The sequence below is a fragment of the Phocoena sinus genome, chromosome 1 (assembly GCF_008692025.1).
Source record: "Phocoena sinus isolate mPhoSin1 chromosome 1, mPhoSin1.pri, whole genome shotgun sequence".
Classification (NCBI taxonomy): Eukaryota; Metazoa; Chordata; class Mammalia; order Artiodactyla; family Phocoenidae; genus Phocoena; species Phocoena sinus.
Window position 1 is genome coordinate 74,479,880 of NC_045763.1, and position 17,506 is coordinate 74,497,385.

The 17,506-nt window shown below is 36.7% G+C and overlaps 1 protein-coding gene across 5 annotated transcripts in view; it reads right to left on the minus strand.

Annotated features, from left to right (window-relative positions):
• TTLL7 (tubulin tyrosine ligase like 7) overlaps nucleotides 1-17,506 on the minus strand; it is a 162,006-nt gene that overhangs the window by 65,527 nt on the left and 78,973 nt on the right. For all 5 annotated transcript variants that reach the window (XR_004345957.1, XM_032606744.1, XM_032606765.1 and 2 more), the window contains 2 exons: nucleotides 13,834-13,992; nucleotides 3,061-3,155 (listed from right to left, as the gene is read on the minus strand). Coding sequence is in view for 4 of the 5 variants with exons in the window: in XM_032606744.1 (XP_032462635.1) it covers nucleotides 3,061-3,155; nucleotides 13,834-13,992 (254 nt within the window). In the remaining variant the exon portion in view is untranslated. The remainder of the gene's footprint in view (nucleotides 1-3,060; nucleotides 3,156-13,833; nucleotides 13,993-17,506) is intronic.

The window sequence follows — 17,506 nt, forward strand, 5'->3', positions numbered from 1 at the left end:
TAAGATGCTTTGTTCTAGTTCCGTAAAAAATGTCATTGGTAATTTGATAGGGATTGCATTGAATCTGTAGATTGCTTTGGGTAGTATAGTCATTTTCACAATATTGATTCTTCCAATCCAAGAACATGGTATATCTCTGCATCTGTTGGTATCATCTTTAATTTCTTTCATCAGTGTCTTATAGTTTTGTGCATACAGGTCTTTTGTCTCCCTAGGGAGGTTTATTCCTAGGTATTTTATTCTTTTTGTTGCAGTGGTAAATGGGAGTGTTTCCATAATTTCTCTTTCAGATTTTTCATCATTAGTGTATAGGAATACAAGAGATTTCTGTGCATTAATTTTGTATCCTGCAACTTTACCAAATTCATTGATTAGCTCTAGTAGCTTTCTGGTGGCATCTTTAGGATTCTCTATGTATAGTATCATGTCATCTGCAAACAGTGACAGTTTTACTTTTTCTTTTCCAATTTGGATTTCTTTTATTTCTTTTTCTTCTCTGATTGCCGTGGCTAGGACTTCCAAAACTATGTTGAATAATAGTGGTGAGAGTGGACATCCTTGTCTTTTTCCTGATCTTAGAGGAAATGCTTTCAGTGTTTCACCATTGAGAACAATGTTTGCTGTGGGTTTGTCATATATGGCCTTTATTATGTTGAGGTAGGTTCCCTCTATGCCTACCTTCTGGAGAGTTTTTATCATAAATGGGTGCTGAATTTTGTCAAAAGCTTTTTCTGCATCTATTGAGATGATCATATGGTTTTTATTCTTCAATTTGTTAATATGGTGTATCACATTGACTGATTTGCATATATTGAAGAATCCTCACATCCCTGGGATAAATCTCACTTGATCGTGGTGCATGATCCTTTTAATGTGTCGTTGGATTCTGTTTGCTAGTATTTTGTTGAGGATTTTTGCATCTAAATTCATCAGTGATATTGGTCTGTAATTTTCTTTTTTTGTAGTATCTTTGGTTTTGGTACCAGAGTGATGATGGCCTCAAAGAATGAGTTCGGGAGTGTTCCTTCCTCCGCAATTTTTTGGAAGAGTTTGAGAAGGATGGGTTTTAGCTCTTCTCTAAGTGTTTGGTAGAATTAACCTGTGAAGCCATCTGGACCTGGACTTTTGTTTGTTGTAAGATTTTTAATCACAGTTTCAATTTCATTACTTGTGATTGGTCTGTTCATATTTTCTGTTTCTTCCTGGTTCAGCCTTGGAAGGTTATACCTTTCTAAGAATTTGTCCATTTTATTGGCATAGAGTTGCTTGTAGTAGTCTCTTAGGATGCTTTGTATTTCTGTGGTGTCTGTTGTAACTTCTCCTTTTTCATTTCTAATTTTATTGATTTGAGTCCTCTCCTTCTTTTTCTTCATGAGTCTGGCTAATGGTTTATCACTTTTGTTTATCTTCTCAAAGAACCTGACTTTAGTTTTATTGATCTTTGCTATTGTTTTCTTTGTTCTTATTTCATTTATTTCTGCTCTGGTCTTTATAATCTCTTTCCTTCTGCTAACTTTGGGTTTTGTTTGTTCTTCTTTCTCTAGTTCCTTTAGGTGTAAGGTTAGATTGTTTACTTGAGATTTTTCTTATTTCTTAAGGTAGGCTTGTATAGCTATAAATTTCACTCTTAGAACTGCTTTTGCTGCATCCCATAGGTTTTGGATCATCGTGTTTTCATTGTCATTTGTCTCTAGGTATTTTTTGATTTCCTATTTGATTTCTTACGTGATCTCTTGGTTATTTAGTAACGTATTGTTTAGCCTCCATGTGTTTGTGTTTTTTACTGTTTTTTTCTCTGTAATTCATTTTTAATATCATATGTTTGGTCAGAAAAGATGCTTGATATGATTTCAATTTTCTTAAATTTACTGAGGCTTGATTTGTGATCCAAGATATGATCCTAAATGTTATTTGAACGCTTCTAATAGCAGACAACTCACTACCTCATTAAGCAGTTCAGTTAAACTTCTAACAAATTTTTTCATAATGAGCCAAAGCTTACCACATAATAAGATTTCAAACATTTGACATTCATGATTATGTATGCTTCAACCAAACTAATAATATTCTATTGATCCAGCAATCCCAGTTCTGGGTATATATTTAAAGAAGTTGAAATCAGGATTTGACTGATCCTGTTGAACCAGGATTCAACAGATACCCTGCGGGTATATGATCTAAAGATACCCACATTCCCATGTTCACTGCAGCATTATGCACAACAGCCAAGACATTGAAACAACCTAAATGTTCTGCAATGGATGAATGGATAAAAAATGTGGTATATATAAGATGGAATATTATTCAGCCTTAAAAAAGAAGGAAATCCTGTTAATGCTGTTCAATGGGAAAGTTAACTCTCACTTAACTGCTTCTCTTTTCTTCTCTGTTTACCCAGGCAGCATGATACAGTGGAAAGACCTTTGGACAGAAACGTCGGAAATGCATTTTTGAGGTTTTTTAACTCCCTGAGTGACCTTTGCACTTTAGTTTTTTCTTGTGAGGTGAGGAAAACAGTCCAGAAGGTTTCCTAAGGTATTCTCCAATTCCACCCCATAGTCTGTATTATACCAACAATGCAATTTAAGCATATTTACTGTAGGTTCAAATAATATGGGGAGAAGGAGAAGCTGAGTTCAGGAGAAGAGGAAAAGATATTTAAAAAGAAGAAAACTAAATGGGTTTGAAGAATGGAATCAAGAAATTCACAATACAGGGCTTCCCTGGTGGCGCAGTGGTTGAGAGTCCGCCTGCTGATGCAGGGGACGCGGGTTCGTGCCCCAGTCCGGGAGGATCCCACATGCCGCGGAGCTGCTGGCCCCGTGAGCCATGGCCGCTGAGCCTGCACGTCCGGAGCCTGTGCTCCGCAACGGGAGAGGCCACAACAGTGAGAGGCCCACGTACCACAAAAAAAAAAAAAAACAAAAACAAAAAAAAAACAAAAAAAAAAAGAAATTCACAATACAAAATACTAAAATTAAAAGACAATTCCACTTACAAATGATTGTTCTATGCCAAATATGGTGAAAAAAATTCCAGAAGATGGAGGAAACATTTTACCTGATATTTAGTAGCTTCAGTGCATTTAGCAGCACTCCCCTTTTTACATCATAGTCTATTTTCTGATCAGTTCCAAAGCTTGGAGCTCGATTGATCTGAAATTTACAAAGAAAACAATAAGTAAACAAACGTTGGTAGGTCAATCAATATGCAGTACAAATTTGTTAATTTAATGTGGGATCCCCAACCAGCAGAAGGACTCTACAATAAATCTCAAAGCACTATATGGTAGATGGCCCAGTCACCATTGCCACTCCTCCCTTCCCCAACACCTCAAGTCAAGGAGTTGCAAGGAATTGACTGTCATCACTGCCCCTTCCCCCTGCTGCCTTAGCTTCAGATTTTCAGTCAGCATATCTGCCCTCTCCCTCCTCTCCACTCTCTCCAATCTATTACTCCATGAACTCTAGGTCTTAACTTTAGGAAGTTAAAGTGACTCATCCAAACAAAAAGGTTGGAGGACCAGTAATAACAATAACAATAATAAAAATGGAACAAAAAATAATAGGGATATTACCAATATAGTAATAATTATATTCATGTATGTATTTCCCATATTGAAATTATCAGTGCCCTCTTTTCACTGCTTTCAGATCTTCTGGATGAATATGTCTATTGTTGCCTGAAAAATAAATTGTATTTCTTTCTTCCTGGGTCAGACAATAATTCATCAATTTTCATTTCATTTCATTGAAATTACTCAGAGGATACCATTAAAGGTAGCTGCAAACTAACCTCTATGAGCTTTTCTAACTGTTTAAGGAGTCATGGGAATAACTGAGCCATTTGTGGTTGTTCTTCTTTCCCACATCATTTCTAGGATTTCACTAAAAAGAAAAATAAGAAGTAACTACATATACTCTGAAATCTAGTATACAATATATTATCACTTCAAGAGCTGGAGTGTTTGTTTTTGTCTTTGTTGTTTTGGGTTTTATTGTTGTTGTTGTTATGAAAATGTAATTGGGATAGCAGATGTTTAAGAAAATTACTTACTCAATTAACTCAGTTGGTGAGAACACTGCTGAGTTCAAAACTACAGCTTTGCTTCATGACCACCAACTAACTCCACAGGCTATCTCAAAAAACATACATGCTACTCCTCATAGAGGAGGGTCATGTTATACAAAACCATCACCACAAAAGACAAGATAACTGACAACACACATCTTACAACTGGCAGCTGAAGGAAATGCCACATTACACTTAAGAAATCATCCAGGAATACAAACGCCTCTAATTGTAAATGTGGCACAAGATCACTGCAGAAAAATTAGAAACAGAAGCCAAACAAACAACAGAAAGATCACCTGCAATTCCACTACCTTGTGTCTTGTTAACCATTTGATAAATGGTGCTCCAGATATTTGCTATGTATACATTTTATAATATTCATTTGCCTTCCAATATATCGCTATACTAAATATACTACTTTATAATCCAAGGTTTTCTCTTAATAATGCATTGTGAAAATCTTTCATGTCATCATTTTGATAGTTACCTGGTATTCCTTGTATAGAATTATGGCCAACTATTTTTTTCAATAGAGAAATGCCTTACTATATTATGCCTTTGCTGATTTCTGATATAGAAGGTGATGAACATATTCTTGTCTGTGTGATGTGGTCTCAAGGGGAAGAGAATAGCTTGGTAATTGCAAGAACATCCATTTATTCCAGGTAAATTTGAAAAAGGAAGTTTATTAATCTACTACTTCAAAGTTCCAAGTATTTCCTCTTACAAGTGCAGAGAAAGGGTAAAGTAATATTTTTATATGACAAAAGCTTCAACCATTCAATACTGATTCAAATCTCTGGAATTTGCAAAACAAAGATAGTTCTGCTACTACATGTAACAGGATTATTAAAAAAAAATTTTTTTTGAACTGATGATTAAGTGGTTTACTGAAATGTTATCTATCTTTATAGAATTCCTCAGTGCTTCATTTTAAAACTGCAGTCTAGAATTCTGCCAAGCATATCCCTCCTCCAGGATGGTAGACAGTCTTGGTACAACATAATCTCAGACCCTCTCTCTTTTCTATTTCAGATTCTTCACTCTACTCTCATGCAAGAGAAATTGATCTATCAAGAAATGTACCTACACATCAAATAAACTAATACGTGGAAAGGAAGAAAAACTTAATTCAATTAACATTTTGGATGTTTTCTTTAAGTTTTATGAGAAAGGTAAAGAAAAGAATAAAAGAAAAATCACAAGTGGCTGACAGAAGAAACGCTGAAAATTAGGGTTCCATCCAGCCCAAGTTCTATTCTATAACGTGGACGGCTTCTTTTGGTTCTCATTTCCTAACCCAACTGTAAAACAAACAAAACCCACAAGTGTTAGAGTCTTAAAGCTCAGCAGCTTGTAAATGCGTGCAAAAAGGAAAATTATTAGAAAGCAAATTAAATTAATAAATACTATTTATTAACCAACCAAATCAGAGTTTTATTATCAAGATAAGCACAATCATTTCATGCACACATAAAAGTTTCCATAATAGATTCTGTGCTCCTAAATTAGTGCTGTTTCCTCCGACTAGTAACTTCTCCCAGCCCCAGCCCCTACCCCACTTTCTACCACCTTAAATACTCCTCAGGTGTTCCCTCTTCTGCAAAGACATTTTTTTAACTCTCAAATATACACATGTACACAGAGAGATTAATCACTCTTGCTGGCTCCTTATTCCCTACTTATACTTGTAAATACTAGCATAAACACATATCTGAGTCCCCACCAGACCAGGACAACCTTATTTTTCTTCTATCTCCACCATCTGGCCCAATGATTTGTTGAAATTAATTCAAGGATACTTAAAATATTAGCATTATATTTATACTCCACTCAATTTCCATGTTTTTCCCTAAAAATGTTTTCTATGATTGAAAATTTCTGCAATTTGCCACTACGAATCATTGCCTGCAATTATTCCAGTTAACTAAAAGTTAACATGTTCAGAGGCACTCTCTACCTAATTCCACTTGATGGCGCCAAAAGGTTTTTACCAATGTATATTAGAAGTACTATGATTGCAGCCAGGAGAAAATACAAAGGAAGATCTAAATAAGATTCTTTAAACTGTTTTGATATAATAAATGTTCATTACCCACAGCTGTTGGTTATTGCGGAGTTTTTAAATGGTTATGATTGATCTGAAAATGATGAAAGAATGAATAGAAAATGAAAAGAAGTTATTGTGAAGTTTTTTAATGGTTCTTATTGATCTGGAAATGATGGAGAAAATAAAGTATAAAGAAACATGAATGTCAACAATAGTATTTCTGAGCCTTTAAAAAATATAGAACCATTTAGTCAGTTCTGATCTACCAAGCTAATGGTAAGCTCCAGTTAGGCAAGTGCTTTTAAAAACAGGTAAATAAAATATCTATAAAATCATTATTCCTTGCTATCCTTTCAGTTCTACTTCATGCATACTGCCTTCACTTCTTTCCCACTCCATCAAGGCTAAAAGACAAGCAACAGGGGCAGAAAAAAAAAATACAGGTAAAAACAGGAAAGGAAAGTAAGAAGAGGAAAACAGCAAAAATAAAGGAAGAAAATGTTAGGCCTTAGGTGAAGGGCCATAGTCCAGAGTCAAGTGCTTTCATATCCAAGGAACGGAGGAAGCAAAATAATAAGCAAAATTCTTCACATTTATCATATTTCTAGGATCCAGGCAGGAGCAAAATTTGAATACCTGACAGAACTGTATTTGATTGGAAATATAATACACATTATTTGCTCATAGTAGATTCAACACACACACAAATGAAACCAGTAGCCCTCAAACTGGAAAAGTGTTCTTTCCTAAAAATATATTTTGAGTGTCTTGATCTCACCTATCACTCATTCAATTTGCTTTTGCAAACCTTGATATTACAGATGTAACTTCTAAGTCATTAACAAAAAAAGAGATAACCAGCTTAAAATGACAGGTAGTTGTTGATGATATCTTCTATAGTAATATTTTCCTTAAAATGTAACTAATCTAGTAAACACTGTTTAGGTAGGTGTTATTTTCTTGACAAAGTTTCCTAAATGCAATATTCTGTGGCCATGTGATCTATGACCATGGAGCTCGATGATCAGAGCCACATACTCTATGATCAGGGAGCTTAGGGGAATTGCTGGATGTGGTACTGTGTGACTTCTAAGGTTTCTTCTGTATACAATATAAATACAAACATGACTGAAAAGGTACAAAAATCTTACACATTATTTTTATTTTGCCTTTATATTATTCTATATTTTCCAAATGATCTTTTATAATGGAAGAAAAATAACGACGACTCTGACCAAACCAGGGTCTGGCAGCAAGCCCAAAGGCACAGTTCACAGGCTAGACATGAGGGGAGCCCCAGGCACGTAATATGGCCTTAAAGGAGAATTCATGTCACCTGGGGTGTCAAGTATTAACTACTGATTAATGAACTAATTGGAGCCTCTCTCCTCTTAGAGAGTTTGAAGGGGAGACACACTGAAGGCAGGGAGCTACAGTCCTGCAGCCTAGTCACCCACGGAGAGGAAAGACAACAACCAGAAGTCATGAAGTGGTAGAGCTGTGAGGCTGAGAAAATAGTGGAGAGAGTAGACAACAAATCAGTAAAAGCAGATCCATGCGTATATGCAAAATGCCTAACCTAGAAATTCACCCAGTGCTAATTTGGGAAAAGTAAGATTAAATACACTGACCCACTATCGGAACTGTTCTATTCCCCGAATGCTCATTCTCTTCCTCCCACATACTCTATTCAGGCTTCTTTCTGCTTAGTTAATGAAACAACTGTGCCAAGTACACATGTAAGAAACATTTGTTTTAGTACACAAGAAGAGGGATCACAGGGGCCCTGAACCAAGATGGCAGAGTAGAAGGACGTGCTCTCACTCCCTCTTGCGAGAACACCAGAATCACAACCAGCTGCTGGACAATCATCAACAGGAAGACACTGGAACTCACCAAAAAAGATACCCCACATCCAAAGACAAAGGAGAAGCCACAATGAGATGGCAGAAGGAGCGCAATCACAGCAAAATCAAATCCCATAACTGCTGGTGGGTGACTCACAGACTGGAGAACACTTATACCACAGAAGTCCACCCACTGGAGTGAAGGTTCTGACCCCACGTCACGCTGCCCAACCTGCGGATCCACCAATGGGAGGAGGAATTCCTAGAGAATCAGACTTTGAAGGCTAGCAGGATTTGATTGCAGGACTTCAACAGGACTGGGGGAAACAGAGACTCCACTCTTGGAGGGCACACACAAAGTAGTGTGCACATCGGGACCCAGGAGAAGGAGCAGTGACCCCAGGGGAGACTGAACCAGACCTACCTGCTAGTGTTGGAGGGTCTCCTGCAGAGGTGGGTGATGGCTGTGGCTCACTGTGGGGACAAGGACACTGGCAGCAGAAGGTTGGGAAGTACTTCTTGGCATAAGCCCTCCCAGAGTCTGCCATTAGTCCCACCAAAGAGCCCAGGTAGGCTGCCGTGTTGGGTTGCCTCAGGCCAAACAACCAACAGGGAGGGAACCCAGCCCCACCCATCAGCAGTCAGGGAGATTAAAGTTTTGCTGAGCTCTGCCCACCAGAGCAACAGTCAGCTCTACCCACCACCAGTCCCTCCCATCAGAAAACTTGCACAAGCCTCTTACATAGCCTCATCAACCAGAGGGCAGACAGCAAAAGCAAGAAGAACTACAATCCTGCAGCCTGTGGAACAAAAACTACATTCACAGAAAGACAGACAAGATGAAAAGGCAGAGGGCTATGTCCCAGATGAAGGAACAAGACAAAACCCCAGAAAAAGAACTAAATAAAGTGGAGATAGGCAACATTCCAGAAAAAGAATTCAGAATAATGAGAGTGAAGATGATCCAGGACCTCGGAAAAAGAATGGAGGCAAAGATCCAGAAGAGGCAAGAAGTGTTCAACAAAGATCTAGAAGAATTAAAGAACAAACAAACAAAGATGAACAATACAATAACTTTAGTGAAAAATACACTAGAAGGAATCAATAGCAGAATAACTGAGGCAGAAGAATGGATAAGTGACCTGGAAGACAGAATGGAGGAATTCACTGCTGCGGAACAGAATAAAGAAAAAAAAATGAAAAGAAATGAAGACAGCCTAAGAGACCTCTGGGACAACATTAAACACAACAACATTGACATTGTAGGGGTCCCAGAAGGAGAAGAGAGAGAGAAAGGACCAGAGAAAATATTTGAAGAGATTATAGTCGAAAACTTCCCTAACAAGAGAAAGGAAATAGCCACCCAAGTCCAGGAAGCACAGAGAATCCCATAAAGGATAAATCCAAGGAGAAACATGCCGAGACACATAAAATAAATTGGCCAAAATTAAAAACAAAGAAAAATTATTGAAAGCAGCAAGGGAGAAACAACAAATAACATACAAAGGAACGCCCATAAGGTTAACAGCTCATTTCTAAGCAGAAACTCTACAAGCCAGAAGGGATTAGCATGATATACTTAAAGTGCTGAAAGGGAAAAACCTACAACCAAGATTAGTCTACCCAGCAAGGATCTCATTCGGATTCGATGGAGAAATCAAAAGCTTTACAGACAAGCAAAAGCTAAGATAATTCAAAACCACCAAACCAGCTCTACAACAAATGCTAAAGAAACTTCTCTAAGTGGGAAACACAAGAGAAGAGAAGGACCTACAAAAACAAACCCAAAACAATTAAGAAAATGGTCACAGGAACATACATATCGATAATTACCTTAAACATGAATGGATTAAATGCTCCAACCAAAAGACACAGGCTCACTGAATGGTTACAAAAACAAGACCCATATATATGCTGTCTACAAGAGACCCACTTCACACCTAGGGACACATACAGACTGAAAGTGATGGGATGGAAAAAGATACTCCATGCAAATGGAAATCAAAAGAAAGCTAGAGTAGCAACAATCATATCAGATAAAATAGACTTTAAAATAAAGAATGTTACAAGAGACAAGGAAGGACATTACATAATGATCAAGGGATCAATCCAAGAAGATATAAGAATTATAACTATATATGCACCCAACATAGGAGCACCTCAATACATAAGGCAGCTGCTAACAGCTATAAAAGAGGAAATCAACCGTAACACAGTAATAGTGGGGAACTTGAACACCTCACTTACACCAATGGACAGATCATCCAAAATGAAAGTAAATAAGAAAACACAAGCTATAAATGACACAATAGACCAGACAGATTTAATTGATATTTATAGGACATTCCATCTAACAACAGGAGATTACACTTTCTTCTCAAGTGTGCACGGACCACTCTCCACGATAGATCACATCTTGGGTCACAAATCAAGCCTCGGTAAATTTAAGAAAATTGAAATCATATCAAGCATCTTTTCTGACCACAATGCTATGAGATTAGAAATCAATTACAGGGAAAAAAACCGTAAAAAACACAAACACATGGAGGCTAAACAATGTGTTACTAAATAACCAATAGATCACATAAGAAATCAAATAGGAAATCAAAAAATACCTACAGACAAATGACAATGAAACACGATGATCCAAAACCTAGAACTGCAAAAGCAGTTCTAGTGGGAAGTTTATAACAAGCCTACCTCAAGAAACAAGAAAAATTTCAAATAAACAATTTAACCTTACAGGTAAAGATAAAAGAGAAAGAAAAACAAACAAAACCCACGGTTAGCAGAAGGAAAGAACTCATCAAGATGAGAGCAATAATGAATGAAACAGAAACCAAGAAAACAAAGCAAAGATCAGTAAAATTAAAAGCTGGTTCTTTGAGAAGATAAACAAAATTGATAAACCATTAGCCAGACTCATCAAGAAAAGAAGGGAGAGGACTCAAATCAATAAAACCAGAAATGAAAAAGGAGAAGTTACATCAGACACCACAGAAATACAAAGCATCCTAAGAGACTACTACAAGCAACTCTTTGCCAATAAAATGGACAACCTGGAAGAAACGGACAAATTCTTAGAAAGGCATAACCTTCCAAGACTGAACGAGGAAGAAATGGAAAATATGAACAGACCAATCACAAGTAATGAAATTGAAACTGTGATTAAATATCTTCCAACAAACAAAAGTCCAGGATCAGATGGCTTCACAGGTTAATTCTATCAAACATTTAGAGAAGAGCAAACACCCATCCTTCTCAAACTCTTCCAAAAAATTGCAGTGTAAGGAACAGTCCCAAACTCATTCTATTAGGCCACCATCACCCTGATACCAAAACCAGACAAAGATACTACAAAAAAAGAAAATTACAGACCAATATCACTGATGAATATAGATACAAAAATCCTCAACAAAATACTAGCAACCAGAATCCAACAACACATTAAAAGGATCATACAACATGATCCAGTGGGATTTACCCCAGGGATGCAAGGATTCTTCAATATATGCAAATCAATCAACGTGATACACCATATTAACAAATTGAAGAATAAAAACCATATGATCCTCTCAATAGATGCAGAAAAAGCTTTTGACAAAATTTAACACCCATTTATGATAAAAATCTCCAGAAGCTGGGCACAGAGGGAACCTACCTCAACATAATAAAGGCCATATATGACAAACCCACAGCAAACATCGTTCTCAATGGTGAAACACTGAAAGCATTTCCCCTAAGATCAGGAAAAAGACAAGGATGTCCACTCTCACCACTATTATTCAACATAGTTTTGGAAGTCCTAGCCATGGCAATCAAAGAAGAAAAAGAAATAAAAAGGAATCCAAATTGGAAAAGAAGAAGTAAAACTGTCACTGTTTGCAGATGACATGATACTATCCATAGAGAATCCTAAAGATGCCACCAGAAAACTACTACAGCTAATCAATGAATTTGGTAAAGTTGCAGGATACAAAATTAATGGACAGAAATCTCTTGCATTCCTATACACTAATGATAAAAAATCTGAAAGAGAAATTACGGAAACACTCCCATTTACCAATGCAACAAAAACAATAAAATACCTAGGAATAAACCTCCCTAGGGAGACAAAAGACCTGTATGCACAAAACTATAAGACACTGATGAAAGAAATTAAAGATGATACCAACAGATGGAGAGATATGCCATGTTCTTGGATTGGAAGAATCAATATTGTGAAAATGACTATACTACCCAAAGCAATCTACAGATTCAATGAAATCCCTATCAAATTACCAATGGCATTTTTTACAGAACTAGAACAAAAAATCTTAAAATTTGTAGGGAGACACAAAAGACCCCGAATAGCCAAAGCATTCTTGAGGGAAAAAAACAGAGCTGGAGGAACCAGACTCCCTGACTTCAGACTCTACTACAAAGCTATAGTAATCAAGACAATATGGTACTGGCACAAAAACAGAAACATAGATCAATGGAACAAGACAGAAAGCCCACACACCTATGGTCAACTAATCTATGAAGAAGGAGGCAAGGATATACAATGGAGAAAATACAGTCACTTCAATAAATGGTGCTGGGAAAACTGGACAGCTACATGTAAAAGAATGAAATTAGAACACTCCCTAACACCATACACAAAAATAAACTCAAAATGGATTAAAGACCTAAATGTAAGACCGGACACTATAAAACTCTTAGAGGAAAACATAGGCAGAACACTCTATGACATAAATCACAGCAATATCCTTTTTGACCCACCTCCCAAAGAAATGGAAATGAAACCAAAAATAAACAAATGGGACCTAATGAAACTTCAAAGCTTTTGCACAGCAAAGGAAACCATAAACAAGACACAAAAACACAGCCTTCAGAATGGGAAAAAATATCTGCAAACAAATCAATGGACAAAGGATTAATCTCCAAAATATATAAACAGCTCATGCAGCTCAGTATTAAAAAAACAAACAACCCAATCCAAAAATGGCAGAAGACCTAAATAGACATTTCTGCAAAGAAGACATACAGATGGCCAAGAGGCACATGAAAAGCTGCTCAACATCACTAATTATTAGAGAAATGCAAATCAAAACTACAATGAGGTATCACCCCATACCAGTTAGAATGGGCATCATCAGAAAATCTACGAACAACAAAGGCTGGAGAGGGTGTGGAGAAAACGGAACCCTCTTGCACTGTTGGTGGGAATGTAAATTGATACGGCCACTATGGAGAACAGTATGGAGGTTCCTTAAAAAACTAAAAATAGAATTACCATATGATCCAGCATTCCCACTACTGGGCATATACCCAGAGAAAACCATAATTCAAAAAGACACATGCACCCAATGTTCATTGCAGCACTATTTACAATAGCCAGGTCATGGAAGCAACCTAAATGCCCATTGACAGATGAATGGATAAAGAAGATGTGGTACATATATACAATGGAATATTACTCAGCCATAAAAAGGAATGAAATTGGGTCATTTGTTGAGACGTGGATGGATCTAGAGACTGTCATACAGAGTGAAGTAAGTCAGAAAGAGAAAAACAAATATTGTATATTAACACATATATGTGGAAACTAGAAAAGTGGTACAGATTAACTGGTTTGCAGGGCAGAAATTGAGACACAGATATAGAAAACAAACATATGGACACCAAGGGGGGAAAGCCACAGGGGGGCGGGCGTGGTGGTGTGCTGAATTGGGCGATTGGGATTGACATGTATACACTGATGTGTATAAAATGGATGACTAATAAGAACCTGCTATATAAAAAAATAAAATAAAATTCAAAAGAAAAAAAAAAAAAGAAGAGGTATCAGTTCTCTTTCTTCTTAAAGAAACGCCTTACCTCTAGAAGCCATGGCTTTAGTTTTCTATCCAACAAAATATCAAATCCCAGGACTTCGAAGCAGACACTTTCACTTCCTGGAGGTTGACCAGGTCTGCACATTCGATATGCATGCAGGACATGAGGTTCTGCTACAATCAGAGTCTTTACCACCAATTCCTGTAAAGATTGTCATTTTTAAAAAAAGATGAAAAGCCTTATTTCTTTGTATCTCATTTACATGCATGGAAATCAGGCCTGGACTTACAAACTAGCATCCTGGCCAGGTTCACAAAGGTCTGTGGCATCTAACCCCTGCCACTGCTCTGACTTCATCTCACCCAACTCTCCCCCTGCCCACTGTGCTCCAGCCATGCTCCTCTTCTCTAGGCCTCTCATACTAGCTGATCCCTCTTCCTGAAACACTCTTCCCCCAATATTCCCATGTCTGGCCCCTTGATACTCAGAGTCCTTCCCTGACCCCTGAGTCAAAAGTAGGCACCCATACATCATTCATTACTGTGTCACTACACAGCATAGGATCAGCTGATCTTTTTCTTTTTTGTTGTTAAAACAGAGTCCTTGTCTGTATTATTTACAACCCCATTCCCAGTGCTTAACAATAGTGCCTGGCATTTAGTAAATGCTCAAGATCACCTGTGAACAAATAAAAATTTATGAATGCGGCTTGTATTTGTTAAATAAGTAAGGTAGGATCACATGCTTGCCTTCTCAGAAACCATACAGAAGGCGAGGGGATGGGAGGGAAGACAATTCCAAGGAGAGTAAACTATTTCACAAACAACATTATAGAACCTCCACTTAGACAAAGCCTGAAAGGTCAAGAGGACAGAATCTAGGAGAGCTGGGTTTCTCTGTGCAGTGATGATTCTGTTGTTCATAAGGTTTATCTGAAATCAGAGTACTGCCAATTAACTAGCTGTCAAGATTTTCTGTGAGAACACATAATACTACTAGGGTGAGTTACTAATGCTAATAAAAGAAAAAGTTGGTTTACCGAAGTTTGAGAACAAGCTATGGATTGTGGAAAAGCTGTCTCGCTGGTTTTTGCTTAGAATATACTGTCTTTTTAACTCCCCTTCTACAGGTACAGGCAATATAGCATGGCAGTTAAGAAAATGGCTCCAAAGTTGACTTTCTGGCTTTATCCCAGGCTTTGCTACTTGTTAGATGTGCATCCTCAGTCATGTTGCTTAAACTTTGTATCATTTTTCTAAAATGTAAACTGGCAATAGCAATAATACCTGCTGCAAAAGACTGATGGAAGGACAAAATGAGACTCCATGTATAACTCTTAGCATAGTGCCTAGAACAGAGTAAACCGTCAAGAGGGGTTAGCAACTTAACTACTATTGTTATATTTATTCTATTATCCTTCTGGAATTCCACCTCATATATCTGGTCAGACACAAACATTCAGCTGCCTGGTGGGAGCAGTATTTATTATGAGAGAAAGAAATGGAAGATGAAGTTAACCTCGCTGTTACCAAGAATCCCAACCCAGAACGTATGTGGGGATATCAGAGATGCCACAAGAGGCTGTTCTTAGAAAATTCTATTCAAAATAACAAATGCGTGGTAGCACCACAGTATATGAGGATAAAAAAGAAAAGTTCACGTTATATAAATCTTGAGATATTACTGAAATCACCTGAGTAGGAAAAAGAGGTTAAAACCTTGACTAGTAAGTGTCTATGTGAAACAAGACAGGTGGGGAGATGGGGGGACAGAGTGAGGGGGAATGAGTATTTAGACTCTGGATTACAAATCTGTGTTTTTACTACATAAAAACAGCATACTTTTAGGAATCCAGAGGCAAGACTGCAGGTATATGTGAAATCAGTAATGATACAACCAAATACAAATTCCACTAATCAAATCAAATTCCACTAATGCTTTTGAGAATATACAACATTGCTTTGAAAGACGATTTTGTAGATTTGTACCCAAAGTATATAAAAAGCATTCATTAAGGATGATCTTATGAGTGATTAAAGTCATTTTTAACCTCCATGGCCTGCTTTTCTATTGATTTCTTATTTATTCTTGACCAGCACAAAAGCACATATATCTGTTCTTCATAGAAGGTATTGCTGAATGTTAGTTTTCATATGCAGACAGCTACTTTTTAGAGAAATTACCATCAATAAAGTAGTCACCGAAAAAAAGTTCTAAGTTAAATTCATGAAATTAGTAAACTATTAAGATAAAAATTGATTGCACAATTGCTTTCTTCATCTCCTCTTATTCGCTTTTTATACTATCCTATCGATTCACCTTCAACAGACATCTGTAAGTACATGCAATTCTTAACAAGAAAAAGTATTACTTATCTATTAAGGTCCATGACAAATTTCAATTCTTAAAAGAATTACATAAGTGCAGATAGCTTGACAAGATAATTGTAAGAAGGTACTTGGAAAAGTTAATGTTATTAATTATTTATTAATTGGTTACTTATAGATTTATTAATATACATTTTAACAAATGTAGGCAAGAATGATGCAAAATTTACCCATTTATAGAAATGATCATGCAGTGTATCAGAGCTTAATAGGCCGGCAATTGCTATGTTCAGGTAATATCTGAAAATTATATTTTAAGCTCTGAGGAGTTAATTTCCATACTCTTATTAGTATTAGACTTAGTTGTATACCTTGTCCTAATTCAATTATGTGGGGAAAGTACCACTTAAAACCAATGTCTGTAAAGCTAATGATATCCATTTTTCTCTCTGACTGATTCTCTCCGTACATTCCTCACCAAGGCAACCCAACAGATTGCACCTTTTCACAAAGACTTTCCTGAACAATCAAACTCATAAGAAGTGAAGAATCTGGTAAAGAAAAAGAATACCAGAGGGCATCTAAAACTTTCTTGGTCTCACTGAGCTAGTCACCAAATGACCCATTCATTAAATCATCCAGGTATCACCAAGTAGATCTTCCATCATTGAGCTACTGTATCAAAATTGCAGATTTTACCACTTTGATGTTTCTGACCCACATGATAGTAAACTATCATTATTAGAATATTTTTTGGAATTTCCAAAAAACTGGCCTTGTTAAAGTAAATAGATAAATAAACGGCACTGTTGGAATCAAATTTCTTGTTTGGATGTATCAATATTTAGTCTCTCAGGAAGACATAAAAGAAAGTTAACAAGTTGGTGAGAATCTGACCAAATCCAAATGACAAACTTTAAAATTTGATGGAACCCCTAAATTTTTAAAAATTTTGAATTTGTTGCCAACATTTATAAATCAGGAGACTTAGGGCATCTATTGACAAATTAGAGAATGAGGCACACTGGGCCCAAAATACCACATGGCACCAATAGGCTGGTGCTGAGTGATATCTATCCCCTTTAGACGGCTTACGCTCCTCAAATGACCACCGTTCTCAGCCTGCCCTATTTTCTTCTATCCAGACTATTTAACTCCTTTTTACTTGTCTGACACCTAAGTATCTTCCGGTTTACATTCTGTGATCAGAAAATAAGATTTTTAAAAAGATTTAAACTAACAAAACACTAAGAAAAGGAATAAATATAATGATGCTGATTTTTTCTCTGATTTTCTCAAGAGAACCAAGTTCAACCAACAATGAACTTTCACATCCATTTTCCACGATATTTTTATTTAAATATATATTACTTGTCCCAGAAGTCAAA